This window comes from Drosophila hydei, unplaced genomic scaffold (genome assembly GCF_003285905.1).
Source record: "Drosophila hydei strain 15085-1641.00,03,60 unplaced genomic scaffold, DhydRS2 tig00000243-arrow-arrow-pilon, whole genome shotgun sequence".
Taxonomy (NCBI): domain Eukaryota; kingdom Metazoa; phylum Arthropoda; class Insecta; order Diptera; family Drosophilidae; genus Drosophila; species Drosophila hydei.
In genome coordinates this window covers 1,071,063-1,091,027 of record NW_022045693.1, presented here as the reverse complement: position 1 = coordinate 1,091,027, position 19,965 = coordinate 1,071,063, and the positions used below count along the sequence as shown (strand labels likewise).

At 45.5% G+C, this 19,965-nt stretch overlaps 1 protein-coding gene across 2 annotated transcripts; it reads right to left on the bottom strand.

Annotated features, from left to right (window-relative positions):
* Nucleotides 1-288: 288 nt before the first annotated feature.
* LOC111596021 (mediator of RNA polymerase II transcription subunit 13) lies at nt 289-19,472 on the bottom strand. 2 transcript variants are annotated; one of them, XM_023310047.2, is made up of 12 exons: nt 19,296-19,472; nt 16,023-16,338; nt 11,025-11,118; nt 10,876-10,959; nt 10,161-10,615; nt 9,544-10,096; nt 7,202-7,430; nt 6,508-7,118; nt 1,532-6,446; nt 1,359-1,473; nt 1,172-1,287; nt 289-1,111 (listed from the first exon to the last, which is right to left on the bottom strand). In XM_023310047.2, the coding sequence occupies exons 1-12, from the start codon at nt 19,362-19,364 to the stop codon at nt 728-730; spliced, it is 7,941 nt and encodes a 2,646-aa protein (XP_023165815.2). In that variant the 5' UTR covers nt 19,365-19,472; the 3' UTR covers nt 289-727. The 2 variants fall into 2 exon arrangements, with proteins under 2 accessions (XP_023165815.2, XP_023165816.2); XM_023310048.2 differs by lacking the exons at nt 6,508-7,118; nt 7,202-7,430; nt 9,544-10,096; ... (3 more) ...; nt 16,023-16,338; nt 19,296-19,472 and having other exon boundaries at nt 1,172-1,290; nt 1,532-5,192.
* Between the last annotated feature and the right edge of the window lie 493 nt (nt 19,473-19,965).

The window sequence follows — 19,965 nt, the reverse complement described above, 5'->3', positions numbered from 1 at the left end:
CGAATTGGTTGTAAATATGTACAAATTTCTTTTTAACTTAAATTCTAAATATTGTGTTTTGTTTTTTTTTGTTGTTTGTTTTAAATCTTGCGTATTGTATATGATCTATGTATATAATATATATAAATATGCCCCTATGTGTGGTTTTTGTTGTTTTCTTTTACTTCATCTTCTACTTCATTTGTTGTTGTATATGTATAAATATTAAACACTAAAACGAACGCCAGCCTAATAAAAAACAATTCTTGCACTATACACAATTTTCAATTAATAAATAGTAATGCTGTTTTCGCTACTCTCTCTCTCTCTCTCTCTCTCTCTCTTCGTCTCCCTCTCTTTCTTACTCTCTCAAGACTTATCGCTTTCATTGCTCATCATCTAATCAATTTACTTTCTTGTCTTTGTTGCACCCCCTCTGGTTAGGCTGTAAGGCTGCTGCGGCGGCGGCTTTTATTACAAGGCTCTGTTTTACGCTAACTGTGCGTTGCTGTTACAGTTTACTGTTAACATTACTGTTACGTTTACATATGCTTTTGCTGTTACTGTTATATCGTTTTTTGGACTGTTAACTTGCAGGTTTTATTCCTTTTGTTTGGTTTTGTTTCTGTTGTGGATAGTTCGCTATGTTAATGGAAGTACAGCAAACGGAAGCAATCGACTGTTACTGTTACTGTTACGGTTTTTGTTACTGCTAGTGTTAATGGTCTGTTGTGTTAGATTGTGTGTTTTATGCTATGGCCGCCGTTAGATAATACAAATCCATTAGCGTTTGCACATTGATGGGCAGACAGGATAGCCGATCGTGCGTATTGGAATCGAGTGCCAGCCAGGACAATGCATTGTATCCTTCCAGCACAAAGCGTAGCACATCGGCTGTTAGTGTCGAGTCCAACGGATGATCATTGGCCGATTGATGAGCATTGGTCGAATTGAGTATATCGTCGGCTATCTGTATATTAGGCACATGCAAATGCAGCGCGGTCTTTAGGAAGACGGGACAAACATCCTCCAGATGCGGGCAGGCGGACCAGAACCAGGCGGGCATCCGACCCGTGGGCGCTGTCGAGACCATGTAACCCACCGAAATGGGCTGCTGATTGAGGGAACCCACCTGAAAGACCGATCAAAAGGTAATCAAAGATACAATTATGTATAGACGCAATCCACTCACCTCCTCGACCTCCTGCGGGGGCGTGCATTTGAAGTTGTTGCCCCCAGCGCTTTGCCAGCTGCGATTGTCCTCCATGCGTCCTGGACTGCCGTGATTTGAGACGCGATCCATGTGAGCTGCTGTGCAAGAGGAACATGCGTGAGACAAGCCACCAAAAGAGAATCGATCGATGTCAAACAATACTCACAGTCCCAGAAAAGATCGCCTATATCCGCATCGCTGAAGTCCTCGTTGCCCTCCTCCTCGCCAAAGATGAAGTCATCGTCCACCTGCGGCTCGTTCTGGAATTGGCGAGTGAAGGACTGCAAAAAATGGTCAGTATTGTTGAATCGATAAACAACAATCGATAAGATTACTTACCGCACAGACCGCACTGGTGGGAAAGACCAGAATGTGCGTACAGGTGACATCCTGCGGCGTCGACAACGGATTCTGCATCGAGATTTGCGAGAAACGCTCATCAGGCGTAAATTGATCGGGCATCACACGAAGCTTGGCATCTGGCTCGAGGGTAACCAGACAGGCACTTAGAATGGTAGGCGGATACATGAGTGTACATTGCTTGCACATATCCTTGAACTGTTTGGAGGCCTTCTGCAGTTGCTGCTTGCTGAGCAAATAGCTCCAGGACTTCAGCTCGCTGTGACCAATGCGGCCAATCCTTCCGATGACCAACCGCCACATTTGCGATGTCTGCGAGATGAGACCCATGACGAAATCCATAAGCTTACGCAGTGCTACATAACGCGCTGGCGCTTTTCTTCTCCTGGCACGGTTCGGCACATCAATGTTGATGCACACCTTCTCCAGCAGTTCGCCTCGCTCGTCTGTCGCAGTGGCGAGCAGCCAGGACTGATCCTCGCTTAGACAATAATTGCAATACATCACTGAGTAGCGCGTCTCATTCTGGCCATGCATGCTGCCCGCTGCACGTGAGAAGTCCGTCTTGTCGTTCCGCTCGTGCATGGGCGCCAGGACAAAGGGGGCGGTGTACATTTTGTAGGCGCGTCGATTCGGCACATCCTTGGTCTTGAGAAACGCCTCCATGTTGGCCGCCGTGCCGAAGCCTGTTAAACTCTTCACCGGCTGCGCATGCACCAGATGCCTTCGACACTGTGAGAAGATGTTGAGCGCCAAGCACTTGATCTCATCCGAGAAGCGACGACGGTTTCCACACGGTCCTAGCTCCATAATTGACTCCAGTGAGATGATCTGGATGTTCATCTGCGCACGCACCGAATCTGGCACCACCTTCAATAGCTCCGCATAGCAACGGAGCAGCGCAATCAATGCAAGTCGCTCCAGCTCGAAGCTGTCCGAGGCAAAGGTGAAGGGATTCACCACATACAGCACAATGGCTGAGGGATTGATGTCCTCCAAGGTTTCACCCATTCCCAGTGGATCGCCCAGCACCAGAGCCGGCTTGGAATCACCTCCAGCTGCGCCTCCTTTAACATCTGCCTTGCTGTCCTGCTCCTGACTGCTGCTGCTCTGAGTTGCTCCTGTTTGTTGCTGCTGTGGTTGCTGCTCCGTCCCCGGCTCCAGCTTGATGACCGGCTGCTCCGGATGCTCAGCCGCTGTTGACGCTTGAGCTACACCGGCTTTTGTCGAATGACTGCCACTCGCATCTGGCGGATTGAGCAGTGTCTTATCGCCAGGCACTCGGCTCAGATAAGGCGCCAGCTGGTACAGAAAGGCGATGGCATAGCGCCTAATCTGCTCCGCCAGCGGCGCATGGTCCAGTGTGCGCAGCCAGTCATCCAACGGAGTCAGCACATCTCTTTCCGTTACGCCTACCTGGAGGATGCCCTCCCAGCCACGAATGGGCGTGTGCCTACCCAGCTTACACATCTCATACGTGCTGCTCAGTTCACGGAAATAGGTGCGAGTGCTCGCAGCGACATGCTCATTGTCTGGACACACCACCACATAGACCACGTCCCTAGCATAGGAGTAGGGTTCCAGCAGAAACTTATCCCAATAGTGTATGGAATGCGGCGCCACAGATATCCAATCCTTCTCGTAGCCAACCACAACTGAAGGTATGGGCTGTGGCTCGCACTGTCCAGAAGCTCGACCGGCAAGGCGATGAAATTGCCGCCAGGTCAAAGGACCGCTAACTGTATTGTAGGAGCTAGCATCCTTGGAGCCAGCTGCACCACCTCTCGATTTGCAATGGAAGGCGCTTTGCAGCATGGGTTGAATGGCGTTCATCGTCCTGACAATCTCCTTGTTGCTTCGGGTGAAGCCCACTGGAAGATAGGGCCACTTGTGTACCGTTAGACGACTGCTGCCTAGGCTCAACAATTTCTGGCGCAGAGCCGGCGCAGCCTGGAAGGCCATAAGCTGCTGCGGCTGCTGCTGCTGCTGCTGTTGTTGTTGGTGTGGATGATGGGGCTGGTGTGGATGATGTGGATGGTGTTGTTGACCACCATGCGGGCCATGTCCATGCCCGAATTCGAGGAGATTCATGTCCAGACGGTGACTCTCGAATGCCAGACGCGCCTGCTCCAATGCCAAGCTAACGACATCGTGTGCATCCGTGAATTCCAGGACATTCGCAATGGTGGCCACCGAGGCGCCAAGGCGACGTTGTCTCGACATCCTGCGACGATGCGTTTGCAGTGCTCGATGCACCGAACTGCTGGAGCTTTGTATAATGGAGCATTGATCCAGCAGAAGATCGAATATAGCATGCGTCAGCTGTTCCAGCTGCTGTTGAGCCGTACTCGTGAGCTTCTCCAGCTCCTTGCCACTGGAGGTATCCTTAATGTTGTTATTATTATTATTATTGTTGTTGGCGCCCTTGCGGCACAGAGATTGGATGAGCGTGAGCAGGGTGGGTTGTTTGTTTCTCGCCGGATCGTCCACGATGCCCGTGATTTCCAGCTCATCCTCGTAGAAGAGGCCGGCGCGATGCGACAATCGCCGGTTGACCACAGCGCTGAAGCCGCACGTACACTCCACGGGATCATCATCGACGTAGCCTGTTATGTGGGGATTGCTGCTGGGTGGTGTACAGGATGAGGAGCCACTGGAGCCACCATTGGGCCCATGGCCATGGCCATGCACGGAGCCAGCTCCGGACAAAGCAGCAGCCACCGGCGACGAGTCCAGCCCACCGCCAAATGCACTCAGCATGCGCATCCCACCAGCGCCTCCTCCTGCACCTGCATACTGATTATAAGGCGTAACAGCACGAGCTCCTCCTCCACCACCAACGACGCCGCTTGCAGCTCGATGCGCTGGAAAGGGATTGAAGCTGCTCCCAGGCAACGGCACGTAGACTCCAGAATCAGCGCCACGAATATTGCCAATCTTCTGTGTATCCGCATTGCAGACACAGACGCTGCTGCTATCGAAGTTGTGATCCCGGAAGACATTCAATGCCGTGTCGTAGAGCAGGATGTTGACCAGCACTGAGTTCACTTCTGGCAGCTCCTGCAGCAGACTCAATGCAGCGGCTGCTGCTGTTGCAGCTGCTCCTGTCTCCGATGCACTGCCGCCCGTATACTGCATCATGGCCAGCTTGGAATCCCCGGGCATTAGAGCAGCTCCGCCAGCTGCTCCTCCACTCATCGACCCGTAGACGTGATGAGGCGTGTGGGGATGTCCTGGCGGCTCCTGTGAGCCGTACGGCTTATTAAGGTACGACGAGGATGTGGACGTGGCCGGGCTAGCAGCAGCCAGCTCATATGGATACGGAGGAGGCGGATGTGTGGGCGTTTGTCGCATCGGATGGTGCTGTTGCTGCATAGGACTGCTGCGTGGAAAGGGTACTACACCTGGGCCGCCAGGTGAGGGAATGGGAGACATGCCGGCACGCTGCATTAGCTGCTGCATCGAGCTGCCAGGCGGAGCTTGCGGGCAATTGAGTTGATTCAGCAGCAATTGGCTGCCACCGCTACTCAACGGTTGTGAAACCGTTGACGGCGAAGGCATCGCAGCATTCATTGGAGTCCGAGGACCTGCCGAAAGCAAATCGTGCAACTGTTTGTGCTGCTGTTGCTGCTGATGTTGTTGTTGTTGCTGCTGCTGCTGCTGTTGCTGCTGTTGCTGCTGGTGCTGCTGCTGCATCTGCTGATGCTGCTGTATGCGCTGCTGCAGCTGCTGATGTTTCTGATGCTGCTGCTGTTGCTGCTGTGCAGCCGCCGCCTTCGCCAACGTAGCTGCACGCGACTTTTGACTGTGACTCCAGGTGGGACTGTAGAAGCAATTGGCGGGCAGCTGCAGCGGCGGTTGCGTCTGGCTGGGCAAATTGGTCAGCGGTGCGTAGCGAGAGGAGCCAACAAATTTCTCCTGCTGCGGCGGTCTATATACATAGCTCCAATCATCGATGGGCTCCTCAACGGGACTGCCCAGCTCTACGCTATATTCCTGCTTGACCATCTTCAGCATGACACCGAGCCCAACCGACGAGGCTGTCGCTGCAACTGTTGCTGTTGCTGTCGTTATTGTTGCCGTTGGCACCACCAGCACGCTGGTTGTTGTTGTTGTCGATGTGTCCACACTCAGATCGGTCATGACGACGTCCGTTTGAAAGGGACTCGAGTTGGGGTGCTGTTGCTCAAGCGAAGGCGGCGTGGGAAACATTTTGGTTAGGTCTTCAGCTTGTATGCTGCCCGCGCCACTGCTGGCAACGACAGCAGCAACCACAGCGCTGGTCACGGCGGTGCTACGCTTTAGCTCGTCAATTGTATTGGTGACAGCGCTGCAGCCACCATTCGAGGGATTATTGGAGTCGGGTGGCGTATGAATCTGCACGCTGCTGCACTCATCATTTGAGCTCGTCTCGAACAACTGCTCCAGATCGTTGAGTGAGGGATTAAGACCTTCTGCTGTGAATAGATTGCCACCGCCGCTGCCCGCAGTGCTGGTGGATTTGGTTTCCTTGCAGGGTGAATGCAGACCTGGCTCCGTCTTAATGTCCAGGCAGGGGAAGAAACTGCTCCCACTGCCTGCTGCTGAGGGAGGTTCACTCTTGACCAGTGCATTATCCGCTTCATCTGTACTGGCTGCATTGCCAAAGCCTGCATTAGTGGCTATGCCAACCAGTCCACCACCTGCTCCTCCTGCACCTGCCCCACTCTCGCCTGCAGCTCCGAGTGTGGCTACAGCGCCCCCTTCGATAGTAAGCAGCGAGCCGTAGACAGAGCCCGGTGAGGGCATTAGTGGCTTAAAGTGGGTATGTCCTTCGTACAGATTCTTGGCATAGCGAGGACGTCGCAGTTTGACCGATTCAGTCAGCTTGGGTCGCTTGACGGGCAGATTATCCCTGATTAACAAATAAACCACAAATTAGTAGTGCTTTAGGTAAAGTAAAGTGTGTCACTTACCAGGACTCTTGGTAGCTAAAATCGTAAACCTCCGTCAACCACTCCTCATCGTAAACGCTGTCTCCATCTTTAAGCGTCAGCTGTGGCGGTTTATATAGATTGAAGAGATTGGTGACAGCTTCCATGGCGCTGGTTGCCATGGACTGCTGCTGTTGTTGCTGTTGCTGTTGTTGTGGCAGCTGCTGACTACCGCGTACTGTGCCTGGCTCCTGTTTAATCGTTGGCTGTTGCATCTCCAGCTTCTTTACACTAATCGTGCCGCATTGCGTGCCGGCACCTAGTGGAGCAGGTGTTGCTGCTCCTACGCTTGCCCCCGCTCCTGTTGCTGCTCCTGTTCCTCCTGCTGTAGGCGTCGCTGGCTGCTGCTGGGGCACACTGCCAGGCGCATTTAGAGCAGCAGCTGCACCGCCCTGTGCACCATGATCCGCGTAAGTGGGAGGCTCCACACTAGGTGTTTGATGTACATAAGGCGAGGCAGTTATGCTCTTACTATCATGCTGATCCGTTGGCGTTGGCGCTGGCGTATTCTTGTCTAGCAGATGATCGATGGGCGTTGGTGGTTGTTGCAGATTCGATACTGATGTAGGCGCATGTGGACTCATATTGAGCAACTGCAGCGATGGAAGAAAGGAGTGAATTAGAAATGCAAAAAGTTTGTAATTTAAATTGTGAATCGTTCGTCACTTGGACTCACTTGCTCAGCGGCGGGTGGCACCGAAGTAGGTTGCGAGTGCGCCGAATTAGAAAGCGGATGTGGGGATGGAGCTGGCGTTGCGGGTGAGCCCACCGAGGAGGAAGCAATCGGTGGCTGGGATGATGAATCGCCCAGCGAATTGCGTGAATATGTTGAAGCGCTGCCCGCTCCGGCTCCTCCATGGCAGGGCGTGGCACTGCTGCCGCCTACGGAAGCGTTGCTGAGATGTCTAATAGTTAATTAAAAGAGAGAGGAATAACAATTAGAATAAAATATTTTTTAAAATTAAGTTTATATTTTTGTAAGTTAACATTCTATAATTAATTTAAATTTGTTGCTAATGCCAGGCGCAAAATGCTTGTTCCGTTATATACAATACATAAAATAGATACAAATAAATAAAGAAATCAAAAGGACTACGAATAATGTAATGCACACTAAATCTTAGTTCGATATTAATCGATAACGTGTTTTGATAATGGTAAGCAAACAAAATATAAATAAACACCACATCCAAGAGAGAGAAAAAGATAGCGAGAGCGAGCGCAGTTCCAACCAAAACAACATGTAAAAAAAGACCACTGCAGCTGCTACTTATTTACATACACATATGTTATTTACAGTCATATATACGTGTAGATAATAGTGTCTGTTTGTATGTGTGCGTGTAATAATTACAACGACTTAACAGGCAGCTGCAATCGATAGATCGCACATGCAAAAAAGAGAGAGTAACGATAGCGATTGGCAGTGCCGACTATTGGTATTATCACTGCCAACTCGAATGGCAAATGTAACTGTAACTTTGTTAACGGTGTATGTATGTATATATTTGGGTGTGTGTGTATTTGTATATTACTTTGCCGCTGTTGGTTTTTCTATCCCATTTACCACCAAGTTTAGCAAATAAAAAATGTCCAATTGTTATTTGTTAAATGGTGAATATGCTAACAAAGGTCAAAAATGTACGAACTTAAATGTGTGTGTGTGTGGTGTGTGTATGTGTTTGACTTTTAAGTAGGTTTAGCATAAAAGTAAATAAGAACTAAAAACTGAAAACTTAAACCCAACAACCAACAAAATAAAAAACATAATGTTACAAAGTTAACAGAGCGTGTTGCAGTTGTATTGCTGATGATGAAATAAGAGCGAGAGAGCGCATGAAAATTAACAGAATATAAACAACTTAAGAGAGCATCTGTGAGTGTGCCTGCAAGTGTGTGAAATAAAATATATACAGAGCGTATTAACAACAGTTTAAATCAACCAAGGAAAATTAAGAGATTTGGCAATACACACACACGCACGCACGCGCACACACACACATCTGAACAGCGACACAAACCTTTGTTTTGGTATATTGGTGTCTGTTGTTGTTGTAGAGGAAGTAGTGTTGTTGTTGTTGTAGTTAGGTTTAAGCGCTGTCTGAGTATTAAGTAGAGAACGCTGATGAAACGGCACAATTTGACGCTTGGGGCCAACAGCAGCGTAGGAGGAGTAGTGGGTGGAGGAGTAGGAGGAACTGCAATTGCTGTTCAAGTAACCAACACTGGAACTGGAACTGGAACTGGAATGATGAGCTGCCCGTTGATGATGCTGATGATGTTGTTGTTGTTGTTGGAGTAGCTGAAACGTTGACTTGCTGCTGCTGCTGCTGGCGACACCGATCGCAGCACGCAGCGCTGGCGAGCCAATGCTGCTGCTGCTGCTGCTGCCGCTACTGCTGCTATGGTGGCGTTTGCCGCTGCCAACGCCGACAGTGCTGCTGCTGCCGCTGCTGCATTGTGCGCTGAAATTTGGTGGGTTTTTGTGTTAAACTTTAAACTCAACTTTCGCGAGCTTAACGCTTTTTTGGTGACTTTCAGTACGTTTTTTGCACCTTTCTATTAGATTTCTCTAACATATTTTTAGCTGTAAGCGTATTAATATCGACAACACATGCAACGTTAATCGATAAACACACACACACACAAACTTTTCAAAAAAAAAAACTATTATAGATTTATATATATATCAGTGGTGGGTTTCTGCGTTCTTCTAAGCATGCCTTTAAAGCGTTTTCTCTGCGTTACATTAAAATATGTATATTTATATATATGGATTAACAAATTCCACACAAATCTCGCTACTAACAAATTCACACATACTCCGAAAACGTAAACGAACAAAAAAACAATGCAAAACGCTCCACGCAGTGTGCAGATGGAGAGAGCGAACAAGACGAGAGCGCAAAAGAGCTTAAATAGTACAAGTGGAACAGGAAGTAACAGTAACAGTAACAGTTCAAGAGAGAGCGTAACAAATGGTGAGTTAGTTTGAGAAAGTGAGCGAGTCCAACTTACTTGGTGCATATGCAGGGCGCCTTCTGCATAGGATCCACAAAGTTCCACAACTTCTGGCGCTGCTTTTGCTGTTGTTGTTGGATTTGCTGCTGCACCAGCTGCTTGGAATCCGTTTGCTTGGTCTCTTCCTCGTCTGCTGATGCGGCGGCCGCTGCTGCTGCATCCACATGCAGCCTGTTCATTATGCAATCCTGCCAGGCACGTTCCGGCATTTCAATGGCCGCCGTTGCGGGTATATGAGTATTATTCGTATTAAAGGTAAAGCCCGATGTGGGTCTCTGATCGTAATAGGGTTGAAACGTTAAACGTTCCAATGCGCTGACCGCTTGCGTTGCTGCTTTACGCGACTCCTTAGCGGCTGCTAACGAGGCTGCTGACGCCGCTGCTGGCAATGTTGCTGCTGATGCTGCCTGCATCGCTGCCGCTGCCTGCGTCTGTTGTTCGCTGCTTGCGCAATTTGCTTTGCCGTGCAGCTCAGCGAATTCCATTTGTTCCATGTCATCCAGATCCGTGACTAGTACGTAATTTGTGGGATGGTACATCTTATGTCCACCTGGCAAAGGATTTCAAATTATAAGTATTCCAATTATATAAACGTATATATGAATCTCACTCACCCGATACCACCTCCACAACGGGCGGCACATCCGTGTTGTCCTTATTGCACAGCGGAAAGAACGAGGCCCAATCCTCGAGTATCTTTTCGGCCATTGGATCGCTCGCCTTGTAGCTATTCCCCGTGAGTATTGCCGCAATGCCAAAGGGCGCGAGCATTACTTTGCGCGCCTGCGTTGGCGTCGCTGTCGACGTCGCTGCTGATTTTTCGCCATTTCCATTTCCATTTGCCGCTTCCAGCAGTGGTGAATTTTCCGGCAGCTGAGCTGTTGCATTTGCATCCTGGCCACGAGCTCCAGCTACACCGCCGCCACTGGCAGCAGCAAAGGCAGCCGCTGCCTCAGCCAAATGCTCCTTGGTCAATGGACGCACCGCAGGATGTTCGCGTAGATCGATTGAAGCGCAGACCGTATCGCCATGCACGAAGAACGTGAAGGAAAATGACAAATGCTGCGAGCTACAAGAGAGAGAAAAAGAGCGGAAGTGAAATTCTCTGTAAGTCCTCTCTTAACATATATATTGAACATGGAATGTGGCTGAAAGAACGATGCGACTGCATAGGCTTCAATACAATCGCACAGAGTTCCAGTCTGGAAGGATTTTAGTCTGGGATGAATGCCAGCAGTTCCAATCGAATTCACAGCGATTGGCACCGTTTCTTTGAAGCATTTCATCCCTTTTGATTGGCCTTTCAATATTGATAGTTGGAGCACTCACCTACGCCCAAAGAGGCGATCGCTGGAAGTGCAGGGCTGCACAAACCATTTGCCAAACCGCACAATGTCCTTAGTGAGCACGAATCTAACGAAAGACAAGGATATTAATTGTCAAAATATGTGAAAAATCTTTCATATCGATCCACTCACCTTTCCATGAGATTGTGGAGAGCCTTGAAAAGCAGCGAGCGGCACTCGTACGTCAGCTCACCCTTCCAGGTGCCATTCCAGAGCGATTGATTGGCTAGAAATTAAATAAATAAGGAATAGCAATGAAATAAGTGCAAACATTTACTTTATTTTTGAGTATTATTAATCCTAAAATTTTACTTTTAGTCGTTTCTCAATACTGTAAAATACATCCTATTCTAAATTAATAATATAGCTACTTCCTGCAAGCTTCATTTCTATAAGACAAACACAGAAAACGTTCAAACAAGTTTATTTACATATTACGTTCCACTTTCTGATTTTGTGTGTGGAACGCATTCAAAAGGCGGAAAATTACCGCGCGCGTAGCTTTGCTATTTACAAAGCCGAAACCCTATACAAACATTTACATACACATATGTTTAAACGTATATATATATAAATATGTGCGTGTTAGTGCGTGTGTGACAATACAGCGCAAAACAATTTAAGCACCAAACTTTTGAGCGTCGCGCTTTGAGCATTTGTTGTAAAAGCCATTTTAATTTGTTATTGTTTTGCGACGCGCGCGCAGCCCAACAACAAAAAAAAAAAAAAAACTTTACAAACAAATAGAGCGACGGCGGTTTAAAGAGAGCGAGAGCGAGAGCGAGAGAGAAATAGAGAACAAGTGGAATTCACAGTGCACAGCGACAAGAAACTACGAGAATACGTATGTAAATGCATAGGAAAGAAAACATGAAAAACATGAAGCAACAAAACGGTCCCCAGCAGGCCCAAAAGGCAGGCAAATCAAAAGCGGAAGCGCAAACAAAATGCCACTTAAAACAAAAAATGAAAATCAAACGGTGTGGAGAGTCGACGAGTCGCCTATTTACAATGCGGCGACGAACAAGCAAGAGTGGGGGAATAGCCAAGAATATTTTTTTGGAAAATTCCAAGCATATCCCACACACACTGACATTCGCGCTGACACCTACACACGTAGCAGCAACGGCTGTCGACTGCGGCGTCAACGTTATTTACAGAGCGCAGCATCTACGCCGGTCCACCCTCTGCACTAAACAATAATAAAAAAGACTTCTCACACACACAAAAGAAGAATAAAAAAAAATAACCAAAAGAGGCCAGCCAGAAGCGCAGACAAGGCAGCACCAACAAATGTTGCAAAGATAATTACGTAAAGGTAAACAACATTATAAATAACAAAACACAAGCTAAAGAGAAGAGCGAGCAGCGCGACCCACTCACACTCAAAATTCAAAGAGTGGCAAGGCAGGCCGGCGAGTGAGCGTGAGCGCAAGTGTGAGAGTGAGTGTAAAATGTGTACAAAAGCAGCGAGTACTGACGTCGGCAGCAAAAACAATGCAGCGGACTGAGGCAGCGGCGTAGGCTGGGCTTTGGAAATTTATGCTGTTGGTAGTTTTGTTGTTGTTGTTGCTACAGCTATTACAAGCCTGCTTGTGGATTTCATTGTCTGCATGTGTGAGTATGTGTGTACCTTCTTTCAATGAGATCAGCGTAAAAATTTTACCAGAGGGCAATGTACGATTATGTATTAGTGTGTGTGTTAGTGTGCATGTATGTACATGCTAGTTTAACCCAGCCGGGGTCAAACTGAAGCACAGACACAGCAGAACTTAAAAGCTCAAACTTATAGAGCGCAAGCAAAAAAGAAAGGGAGAGATACGAAAAACTCAAATTGGTAACAACAAAAATGGTGCAGCTTCCCAATCTCTAACCAAATTATCCAATTGAAGCGAAAACACAGCTCAACAAACAAAATACAAAACATAAAACAAAATTCCCCAAAACCTACAAATCTACAATACAAAATTAAAACTGCCGACGCGCTGTTCGTTGGACATCGTCTGCAGGCAACGACGAAACTCATTCCCGGTCATAACAGGAATATGACGACGGCAGCTCAATGCAAATTCCAAATACACACAGGCAGAGACAGACATACTATGTATCTGTGTATTTTTTTGTAGCACGTGTGGTTTGTGCACATGTTGCTGCCGACAGCGACTCACGCAGCGCGACAGAGATAGCTATGAAGAGCGCAGAAGAGCGGAAAGAGAGTGGGTGAGAGGAGTCCGAAACAGTAGTCTTATGCCTGTATCTGTGAACATGTACTAAATATGCGCAAACATTCGCTGTTGCTGCCTGCTCGTAAGTGAATGAGTGAGTGAGTGAGTGAGTAGCGAACGAGTGTGTTGTTTGGGCAAAAGTGCCGCTAGTTTTAAAGGCATGCACTCGTTCACTCTCCCACACATACAGACACATACTCAAAGCAGAAGAGTCTTTCGCAGTGATGTTTGTGCTTGAAACGCTATTTTAGGTTAAAAATTTGCTACCACAGCAAAAGCGAATGAAAATGACGTGCAAACGGGCCAACAATGACAAGCGTGCGAATCAGCATGTGTGCCTGATTGTGTTTGTGTGGGTAATTACAGTGCCTGATACAGTTCTACAAGCGTACGCCAATTTCACAATAATAAAACTGGGTAATTTTTTGAGAGCTTGTTAGAAAGAAGATTGCGTGTGAGGCGTGCAACAAGCTGAATCCGGGGAGGGACGGCGCGTTGTATGGGCATCGCAAATATTTGATTTGTAATTGTTGTTGTTTGGGTGGTTGTATTTTTTTTTAAATCAAGGTCAATAATCTATATGAGTGAGCACACACATGGAAAATTGGTTAAGTACAACAACTAGCAGAAACAGCAAATAAACGAAGAGAATGCAAAATTTTGCACCACCAGTAGCAGCAGCAACAGCAACAATAACAACAAAGCGCATTGTAATTAAGCTTAAAAACCAGTTTAAAAACGCGCACAAAAGAGAGCCAATGACAAGAGCGCACAATCACTCACACACATCACACTTACATATATACAGGCATTACACATGCATGAACGCTGTGAGCTCATAATTATTAGCCCCAATTGTGGAACGCGCTCACACGAATATCGCAAGCATGAGAGAGAAATAAACACATGCACATACACACAAACACGCGCGTACACACACATGTACGCACACACGTAGAATGTCAAAGCAGCAACAAACTGACAGCTGTTTAGAGTAATATGAGCAACTACAAAAACAACAGCAGTAAATAGCAATGACAACAAGTAGCGACATACTTATCGATATTATCAAATCATGTTTATCGATTTACAATCCAAAAGTTAAGGCATTTTCCTTACATTGCCAGTTCCAAGTACGTTACTTTTTTAGAAAAAAAATCATCATAAACAAATTTTACAAACGAAAAGAAGCTCTCTCAGCAAGAGTTGACCAGCGACGCACTTAATATAGAAGTGTGCTGTTCGCATGTGTGTACAATGTACAATGACGTCTATTTTATGCGGCCCGAAAGCAACAAAAGTTGTGGCAAGTTGTACAACAGCAAGCAAAACGAATACAACATCAGCGCTGCGTTGCCACTTTTCACTGGGCAGCAATAGCAGGCACGTACATACGACGGACGACGCGTCTCAGTCTCGTCTCTCTTCATTCATACCCACTCACTTACACACACACAAACAAGTGCATTCACACTCGAAGCTTTTTGTTTGTTGTTTGCGGCAAAGTAAAAGGCTATAAAAAGAAAAGAGAATTCGCACACAGCTCACACTCACAAACGTCGAGGCAATGTAATGTCAATGCAATTAGTCAGTGTCCTTGTCATTAAAAAAAAAAAACAACTCTCAACTCAGCGTCGGGGTCAACAACAATTTCGCCACATATTTTCGAACGCCGGCGTCACTGCGGCAACTGTGAGATATCAACAACTAACTGTAAAAGTCAAGTGACCGACAACATGACGTCGAACATTCAAAAGAGGGGTGCTGTTAACTAAGTTACTATTACGATTACGTTTAACTTTGACGTATGCTTTGACAATGGAATTTGCCACTAAAGCGAGAAAGGCAACAAGTTTAAAGAGATAGCCTGATAATTTGTGGTTCCAGATAGCGATTAGGGTGTCTGTGTCTATGTGTAAAGCAATAGGCAAAATTAAATAAATATAGTAGCCGTACACCGCAAAAACTACTGATAAGAGTCGAAACAACCACAACAATAACAGCAGCGCAGCAGCAATCCGAGGCCGTTAATGTTTTTGACGAAGGAACCAACCCCCGAATTGTAGCTGCAGAGCTGCCAAGGCGGCTATAGCAAATACCAAGAGAGCAAAAACGAGAGAGGTAGATGCAAAGAGCGTGAATACGAGAGAGCTTAATAGAGCGTCAGCAAGTGGGAGAGTAGGAGAGTGTGCGAGCGTCCACCACACCACAGAGAGCGAGTACAACGAAACAAAAACATTGCAAATGACACAGGTGACGTTCAACGCGTGGGCTGACCGCACAGCACTGTCGTCGAAGAAAGGGAGACGTAGAGAGGAAGGAAAATACGACGTTGTTCTGCTGCTGCTGACAGACGAACAGCGCGCCATGTGAATGATGGAGAAACAACAGCTACAAAGCACGAACACATTTACATTTGATTTGACATACGAGCGTGAGTGCGCGCATGCATGTATGTATGTGTGTCAGTGTGTGAGTGTGAGTATTGTTTTGGTTTTCTCATGGGTACAACAAATTTTTTGCTGTGCTGCACGCGCTGTGGCCTTGAAGTTTTATTAAATTTTATAAAAAGCTCATAATGTAACGGACGTTCTCAACATATTGTTCTGCATCATTTATGTGTGTTGTCACACACATACACACACACATGTAAATTTACATGTAACTGTTATGCCTGACTGATTAATGATCAAAGCAATCAGAAACCGTTAGAGAATAAATGGTTAATTTTACTACTTCTGTAATTTGCCACAGCAAAGAAGTGTTCGAAATGTATCGAAGGCTTGCGAAATTCCATTTTCTGGAAATTGAATCTAAAGACCTAATTTCATACATCTATGCAATCTATTCTACTATCTCTCATATATTTGAAATCTTATCTATTATTTAGATAGATTTGACTTACCCGCTATTTTAAGCAGATCCGCATCGACAAGCTCTGATAGGTCCGGCTCCTCGCCATACCAGAAAATCCACAGTTCCTTGGCAGCGGCCAGCGACAGGGGCGGGTGGACAGTGGTCGATGTGGTAATCTCAAAGTTTAAGGCATTCGGATCGGTGTTGTCCTGCTTGGTGGATTGAACGCGCCGCCACACGCACAACATATCCGCCTGCATGCATCGTGAATAGGAGCGCAGAATTGGATCGTCCAAAGGATCGCTCGAGGCATTCGGACGTTCGCCATTAACGAACTTTCGCCATTTTATTCCACACAAATCAGTCTATGAGAGAGAAAGAGAGGGAAAAAGTGTTGTTACGTTTTATTATCATTATTATCATCGATTGCTTCATTAGAATAAATTATATGTATCGAGCGAGATAAGCTATATACAGATAAAAATAAAGATACAAAAGTATTTCAATATCAAAATACCCATATATTTGTTATGTCACAATCGAAAGGTTGGTCAAGTGTTTGCATTGTTCAAGTATCTGCCTCTATCTGCAACTGCTACAGTAACTATTCGATAAGCTTTTCTAGTTTTGGTCAGAGTAGAAACAACTGTTTTCACTTTTGTTTATATTACGACAGCTGCCTTTCAATAGTTATCCAGAAACCTCAGTTCTATTGAAAAGCTTATCTCCAATAATTTATCTCAAAAAATACAACAGAGAAAAGTTGGTTTCAATGTGCTATAATTCAAAGTTAATATATAATGCAAAATCAGCAACCTGGAGTGGACAACGCCTTACTATTAACTAACTATTTAGAAAGCTTTGTTAAGCGTTAAAAGTCATAAATTATATGTTTAATTTTACAAATATATTTAATTATATATATATATATATATATATATATATTTAATGTATGATAACAATTTTTTATGTTTATGTTTACTCTATTTCGCTTTCAAATATTTTGCAATTTAAGTCAGTTGTATTCTTCTTCTGCTCAACATTTTTGTACGCTGTATCGCATACTTACTGTATTTAAGCGTATGCATTTCTACTAAGCCAACTCCCACGTTTTGTTTACAAACCCCACACAAACACACATAAAATAATTTCCAATAGTCGCGCCACAGCAAAATACTGTGAAAACAACAACTGTGTGTGTGGCAGTGTTGAAAAATGCCGCACACACACACATACACACAGGCAGACATAACATTCCATTGCTGCTGCACTTGTAACAGAAAAGAAAAAAACGAAAGGCTTAAAGCAAAGCGCAACAAAACAAGAGAGAGGAGCTCAAAGCAGAAGACGCTGAATAAAAGAAAACCTAAACGATAAAAACAACAAAACTGGGAGAGAAAAACTACGAATGAAAGAAAAAAAACTGGCTGGGGTCGTGTCTTTGGCTCGTCATTGGCGGCTTCCGTTGCGAGTTTTGTAGCTTTGGAACAAGTTGTCGTAGTTGCTGCTGCTGCTGTAGCAGGCACAAATCAATGGCCAAACGCAGCGGCAGCGACAGCAACAGAAGAGAGCGTCAAGCATAACAGCACAAAAACCGAATTCGAAAGACTGCGCACACACACATTAACAACACGCAAAACATGGCCAAATAACTGCACCTCACACACACACACATGAACGCACGCAGACAGAGCAGCCGCAACAATAACAACGCAAGCAAAAGGTATTCCCCAAACCACGAATGGCTGCCGACAACGTCGACGAGCGTCGCCCCCAACATCAACAACAACAAATACGACGATAGCAACAGCAGCAGAAAAAAACCAACAACAACAGTTCGTTGCGTTCCACATTCTTCCCTTTTGATTTTCGTATTTCGTATTTCGTTTTGAGCATCGCAATTTGTGTTTTCATTTTTCGCTCTCGTTTTTACGCCACTCGCTACAATAATATTGCATTTTTTTTTGTAATATTATTGACTTTTAGTTTTGTCCAAGGCATTTATTTGTATTTATATCCTACATCTTAGATAGTCTGTTTCACATTTTTCAACATTGTCATTAGCAGAAGCGACCAACAACAAAAACAATAAATTAGGTTCAGGTCGCTGTCTTTTATCTGCCGACGTCAGCGGCGTCTCGGTGCACACACACACACAAAAGTATCTTTGCAATTTTCATGCTCAATCGGCAATACAAGCAAACATTTATTCGGTGTACTCTCTGCACTGCGCTGGCGGCTACGCTACTTGCGCTCGTTTTTCAACGCCTGTGGGCCATATATTTCACTGGGCCTCTCTCACACTCACACTTATGCATGCACGCACGCACGCACGCTCTATACTATATATAAATATATATATATAAAAGTGTGTGTATGTATGTCTGTGTTATCATTCTGACACGCTTTGCTAGTGTTTGTTCACGCGCGCGTGCCTCCCAAGTTCAATCTGACTTGTTCACTTTTTTCTGCTCTCTCTTTAAATGGGTCTGTTGCCTAGCAGACTCACACTCTCGCTGGCGCTCTCGTTAGACTTTTTACTCGCTCAGAGAAAGTTTTGCGCGTTTGTTATTGTTTCGTTATTTCGTACAGCGTTCGTTGGCGCGGTCGGCTCTATGTCGTACTGTTAGCTGCTTCTTACGGCGCCGTAGGTTGACGGCAAGCGTATGCAGCACGTTGACTTGTCTACACCAACGCCAGCGTCGACGTCAACTTTGCCGTTAACATCGCGCTCAAGCGTCCATTTGAGCTTTTCTTTACCATTTTGTTGTATACCTTTTACTGTTTCTGTGTCTTGTTGTTGTTGGCTTGTCTGTGAGCGAGATTCATTAAAGAAATATGCCACTGGCTGCGCGCCGTTTATGTGAAAAAGAAACCGCGCGACCCGGCGGCCAACTAGACGCCGAAGAACCTGTTATGGCCGGCCAATGTTGTCGCATGTAGTACATAGGCACACTCACATACATTTTGATTGTTGCTGCCTTTTCATTTCTTTTCTTTGACTTGTTTTGTATCTATGCATAGTTCCGCTTTGTGAGTGATTTTTTTAGGTGAAAGAAAATAACGTTATAGAGGAGAGAATAGAGAGAGGGAAAGAAATAGAGAGAGAGCTAGAACAGTCAATGATACTTAATCAGTGGCCATTGGCACTGATTATCGATAAACAGCTGTCGATCGCTGCGCGCGTGGGCGCCCAAGAGCCAACTTGAAACGCCCTGTGCTGCATTTGTCACTGACCTAGATCTAACGGAAATGGCAAAATGGAAGCAGATTGTACGACAGAGATGGAACACCTTAGTTTTTTACACATGCACACACTTACCAAGGCATAAAAGTTTGTATGGCAATCCTCCAAACTTGCGCCGTTTGTCTGATGATTTTGATGCGTCATAGTTCTTGGCTTATTATATTTGCACAACAGCAGCACCTCATTTTCTCAAGATGTAGATTTATTATGTACACACACATATATATTAATTAATATATGTTTAGTATTTTGTTGTTGTTGCACATTTGTTTTGATTGGATATTTGTTGATTTGAATTTTTTACTTTTTCCTGTTGTATTGATTCTTCTTATATGACAATAGATACAGTGAGAGAGCGGGAGAACGAGAGAGACACACACAGGCACAGACACGTACACAGAGACACAAATTGCGTTGCTTTTGAGTGAACTTTTTGTATTTGTATTTTATTTCTGCTGTTGATTTGCAGCTGTTGCAGTTTGCAGCTACTTTGAATTTTTGGCGTTTAATAGCAGAACGAAAATTGATTATGCACGTATTTTTATAATTTTAATAATTCTTTTTATGTATTTTCTATCTATTTTGAATGCACTTGGCACACACACACATACAGCGGCACTTTTTCATTTCGATGTTTTGTTTGTGTGTGTGTATTATTATTATTATTATAATTTACGTCGCTGCACTGTAAGAAAGAAATGAAGATTATTGTCATTTCTATTATTATTATTGTGGTTGTATATTT